Source organism: Trachymyrmex septentrionalis, unplaced genomic scaffold, assembly GCF_001594115.1.
Source record: "Trachymyrmex septentrionalis isolate Tsep2-gDNA-1 unplaced genomic scaffold, Tsep1.0 scaffold22, whole genome shotgun sequence".
Classification (NCBI taxonomy): domain Eukaryota; kingdom Metazoa; phylum Arthropoda; class Insecta; order Hymenoptera; family Formicidae; genus Trachymyrmex; species Trachymyrmex septentrionalis.
In genome coordinates this window covers 1,729,934-1,735,663 of record NW_017305375.1, presented here as the reverse complement: position 1 = coordinate 1,735,663, position 5,730 = coordinate 1,729,934, and the positions used below count along the sequence as shown (strand labels likewise).

General features: G+C 30.2%; 1 protein-coding gene across 1 annotated transcript in view; it reads left to right on the top strand.

The window, feature by feature from the left end:
- Nucleotides 1-1,434: 1,434 nt before the first annotated feature.
- LOC108748274 (trace amine-associated receptor 9) overlaps nt 1,435-5,730 on the top strand; it is a 43,799-nt gene continuing 39,503 nt past the window's right edge. The window contains exons 1-3 of the mRNA XM_018486322.1: nt 1,435-1,673; nt 2,337-2,651; nt 4,187-4,312. Of these exons, the coding sequence (XP_018341824.1) occupies nt 2,430-2,651; nt 4,187-4,312 (348 nt within the window). The 5' untranslated portion in view covers nt 1,435-1,673; nt 2,337-2,429. The remainder of the gene's footprint in view (nt 1,674-2,336; nt 2,652-4,186; nt 4,313-5,730) is intronic.

Here is a 5,730-nt window from a genome sequence, read left to right as displayed (position 1 = left end):
ATGAACGAACAGATTCTTTCAAATTTTAATTACGATCGACACAAGTCAGCGTATATCCAAAACAGTCTTCCTTCATCTAGCATGTAAGAGATTTACAATTAATTATTCATAGTACAAAGGACCGAGCAGGACCGAGCTTATTACGGAAGAGCATAATCCGTATAAATTCATGGAAGATCTATTCGGCACCGACATAGTGTAACGCATCAACGATTCACCGTCAATGCGAACGGAATTGACGCGCGCGATCGATCAACGTCCAATTCGCGGACCAACGACTTCGTTCGTTTACGTGGTACAAATAAAATTCTCGGAAACGTAGCGGATGTGCCCGTACGCTTGATTGTTGGAAATATTGCGGGCAAGAGCAAATAAAACGTCGCAAACTCGAAACGTACGAGTTTCAAACGCAGTCTCTGATTCCGTAGAGAGCTCTCACGTAACGGTGTAAAATGGGAATGTCGATGAGTATTCGAAGAGAAAGTCATAGTCGAATTTTAAGATTAATTATACGTATAGTTTAACGTATAGATGTGGAGTAACAAGGAATTCACAGTCTATTTCTACATTTTACACGATGGCATTTAGTATGCATTTTTTAAATAAAAATGTACAGAATGCTGTTGATCAAGAAGTCGGATTGCCTATCTGTCTATGGGCAGAGACACGCTTTACTGTAATGCGAAATAAGATTAGATCGCAAGTCCGGCGGGGAATGAGACAAAATGAGAAATTAAATTTTACATAAGGCAGATAGGCAGCATCCTGCATATAAAATTATATAAATAATGTGTGTAAAAATTACACAGTTTGTAGCAAAAATATATAAAATTGTGTGTTTTTACGAGAATTATAGTACTTTTAGCTTAAATTTCAAAAAGATATACCTTTATATTAGAAAAAGTACAATATCAAATTTTATAATTTCTATTTATTTGTAAGATATGACTTTACGTGTATATAAATATGTATATACATTTAATAGCAGATTCTAAAATTATCCATTAGAATTGTAATTATATATATAATTCTTTTTATAGTGTATATATTGTATTATATTATATTCTTTTATCTTAAATACTTCGTTGCATTGATTTGCAAAATATTTTTATATGCTACTTTCTTAAATTTTTTCCATATTCTGAGGATTTATCTCCAAAGAATATTCTATATAATTATTATATATATAGTTTATGTATAGTTATACAATATTTAATATATGTATATTTTATAATTATATACATAATATAATTATCAAGTTTTTCCTTTTCTTATCACAAATGTTACGGTAGACAGGCAGTAAGACAAATACTTCGTAATTTGCAAATAAATGAATTCGGAACAGATTTTATATGTTATTTTTATCCGGTTTATTTTCTTTTCTTGCAGAGCTTGTCTTCTCATTCGCGTGCTCGTAGATGCTGTGGATCCAAGCTGAGATGCATCGCGTATCAAGAATCTATTACACGTCAAAGTTACACATCATTTTGCAAATGCATACAGACGACTCGTGAATCGTGAGCGGACTTTCGAGTGCGTCATTAGACGCGCTCAAACGTTCGCAACTGTGCATATTCTCAACGACGTCGATGATGAAGAAGCTGTACTTAAAAAAGCTGGTCGGCCATCATCAAGGCGGATTCTCGAAAATTCGCGACCGACAGGGATGAAAAGTATGTATAATTATCAAGATTATGTATAATTAAGATATGTAATTATCAACGTTACTTTGCTTTTGTTTCCTCTTTTTAAGGCTTATCATGTTAAATTTTATTGACAGAAAAAATAGACGGATTTAAAATAACAGCTTATATAATTTTTTTATTATATTAAAAGAACAGGCAGTATTTTTAAGAGAGAAACATTATTAATCTAGAATCTTATTATGACGTATTGTATTACTGTATTGAATAGTATCGTATCTTGTAATTGACAATTTAATTTTTAATACAATTTTGCTAAATTAATTTGATTATAAAATAATCAAATTAATATATAACAAAATTGCATTAAGATTTATAATTAAATACTTGCATAATTAAACAAATATATTATAAAATTTCTTTCAAAATTTACTACACTGTAAATTGTATGTTAAAATATAATCAAATTTTATTTAAAAAATTATTTTTAAGTGTACGAAATAAGAATAATTTAATTCTTGAGAGTAATTTAATATATCTTTACTGAAATTGTATTAAAGATTTTATATCTATAATTAAACAAGATTATAAGATTCATTATTATGTAAGACTTCTTTCGAAATTTATCGCACATAAATTATATGATAAAGACAGAGTATAATAAGATTTCATTTAAAAAAAGGTTATTTTCAGAAACGTACAAAATACGTGTGCCTCGAACGGGACACGGGTGTCTCGTCTGGGGATCCGACACTGTAATCGCGTGGGGAAATAAACGACCAAACGATGATGATGGAACACAAACAAACGATACTGCTGGCACCCTTACTCAGCAACAGCAGTTGTTGGCGAAGCGGCACATCCGATGCCGCTTGGACAGGACCGGGCCCTGGAGAGCTGATACGAGCTGCTCTGATATTGTTTCTCAGTCTTGGTATCTTATGCGCCAATTTATTGGTGATATGTGTTATCAATAGCAGACAGTACAGCAAATATATACATGCTCAGGTAAGTTGGTATATTTAAGTTGGTAATTTAATTTACGCAACTTTTTAAACACAAACTAAAGTTCGTTGCTCTATTGACAAAATTTCAATCTTGTTAAATATGAATTTTAAAAGTCAATCCTTTTGTTTTTATTGTAAAATAATAATAATTACAAAATCTGTAAAAATCTCAAACTCTCAGAATTTTGGAAAGAACAATACAGATTTTCCCTGAAAATTTTGTTTGTTATTTAAAAGACGGATATAGGATTAATACTCTAAATGAGAAACATTCTTTATATTGTATATAAACATCTAAATTACATTAGCTAACAAAAAAAAAGGTAAAATATTTATACAATGTAATGAAATTAATATTATATATTTGTTTTTTATCTTATAAAAGGATTACGGTAAAATATTAGTTACGTGAATGTACGAAGGTTTCAGTCGGTGCCATAACTCACAGTCCGTGATGGAAGGGTTCGCGGTATTTTCTCCATTTCTCTCTTCTTCCTATGTAAATCAGTCTGAAGTGGTTAGCTGCTCGAAATACAGGACAGTCATGTTTCTGGGTTCTAAATGAGTACCGTCGAGTTTCGTAGAGACTGATGATGCCCGCAAAAAAATTGTACATTTGCAAATTTTTTATTCCTTATTTTTTGATTAATTACATTTTTCTGCCACTATACATTCGTAATATACTGAGAATATCTTATCTATCTTTATCAAAACGCAATATATGTACATGCAATAAAGCGTTTCTTAATATTAATCGATTTTTATTGCATAAATATGTAAATTTTTCTGGAGAAAAGATACGTATACAGATTAGATAATTTCTATAACTGTAGTGGGTATGTAAAATATATCCTTATTTCGATACTGTGAAACCTACATTAGTTTAAATCCTTTTCGAGAAACCGTTATTCTAACAATCGTTTATCTCGATTTATTATCGAGATTTATACAATCTCCTACGCTGTAAATATTATCACTAATAAAGTTTTCTGTACTGCTTTTTCTGACTCTTCAGTTTTTTTTTTCTATCTAGTGACTTCGCACTTTCAGATTTAATTTATGTATATGTAAAAGTTATGTAACCTACTAAATATGTATACGAAAGTAACTTCGATTTTCTATGCAATTATTAGCGAGGGTAGAAAGTAATAATGCAAAATTGAAGAATGAAACTACATTAAAACTTCAATAATTGAAAACACATTATATTTTTTTTTTACTTCGCCTTGAAAATTAAACTTTTTTTTTAGTATTGCATACGTAAGTTTCTATAAACATTTTAATTTAGTAAATAAATTTCTAAACAGTCAGTTGTGTGAGAATTAACTAATCTAAACTATTTTAAACTGATGCTCATGTAGAAATGGATCACAATTAGCGAAAAGAAGTTTCCTTTAAGTCAATCGATATTTTCTCTCGCTACGTCTCATGACGAAGCTAATGTCGCACACGTTACACAACAATTCAACTATTCGGTAATGACGTCTATTGACACTGACCAAGACGATCAACAGGTTCTCTTCAATTTTCTTCCAGCCTAGATATTTGCTGACGAGCTTAGCAAGTAACGACCTAGCGATTGGTCTTTTAGTGACGCCTTTCGGTTTCTTACCAGCTGTTTACGGATGTTGGCCGTACGGTGAAGTTGTCTGTCAAATTCAGGTAACTTTTACAATATTAACTATTTTTTAAATAGTTTTATATTTATTTTTAAACACATAGATTTGTTATCCTATTATAATTAATGCTACGTAAATATAAAATTGATACATATATAATATATAATTTGATAATATTTTTTATATTGATAGATGTTTTTTTTTATTATGCCATAATAAATATTAACTTGAATATAAACGTTGGCGATTACGATCACTTATAACGTTGAGTGTTAAAGAGGCGTTCAATAACCTCAAACCTACAGCATTTCTTTGCCAGAAATCGAGGAATTTATAGGAAATCTCGAAATGGTATTCGCGATGCTTGGCAGGAAATTATTATCGTTTGAAACTCGTGGCTGCGCTTCCGGCAGCCGGTACTTCTTCCGCCATTTCCTCTACTAGTCGGCGACTGCGACGTTATCGGAGTTCCTGGCGATAATCTTTACGCATTGCTCCTTTCCCTCCGATCCCTTGCTCGTTCTCTACGCCATCTTCTGAGGTAACGGTCTGATTTGTGACTGTATATTTCTTCATTTCGCACGTGCTAAACTCCGGAATGTACCGTTCCGTTGGTAGATCTCGAATTTCATGGGTATTTGCTTATCTAGTCGTAACGGGAAATTGCAGTAATACCTTACGCGAAATTAGTAAACATAAGTTATACATATATTATATATATTAAATACAACTTTACTTGCTTTGTGTTACCAACTTTACTTTAATTTATAACAAGTTTACTTGTTGCGTAGTATTACATTTAATGTTTGTTAAAAAAATTTTTTTTTTTTTAAATAAATAAAAATGCAGTATGTTGTGTAGTTTACCTGTGTCGCTATGCTTTCTGATTATCTAATGTATAACGACACGGTTAATTTAACTTAATATAATATAAGCTATAAAAGTTCTACAGTCTCTAATGAATTAAATCAATAAGCAATAAAAAGCCTTTGAGAGCCGATGCTGATGTTGCAATTACGTTTTATTGTATTTTATATATATAATAATTGAAGACGTTTCAATTATAATTATTATCTTTTTGGTTTGGATTCTCTTCAGTAAATACATTAATGATAAGACTAAAATATATACAGTAATTACAGTTAAATACAAAATTAAATACATAATATAATAACAACGTATAATATAATATATTTCTGTACGCTTGCGTAATAAAAAATATCGTGAGACAATTAATTGTAGTAACTTTAAATAATAAAATTTAACAAGAAAACCACAGAAAAAGAGAAAAGAATTTTCTCGTTAAGTAGAAAGTATTATATGATGTAATCAATTCTGTTATAATTTTGTTTATATCAATTTCTTTTCAAAACCAAATGCTGGATATTAATTGGTATTTGTGATGTTTAATTGCAAACAAATTTTTATTAGTTTGTTTCTTTATTTGATTATCCCTGTCGA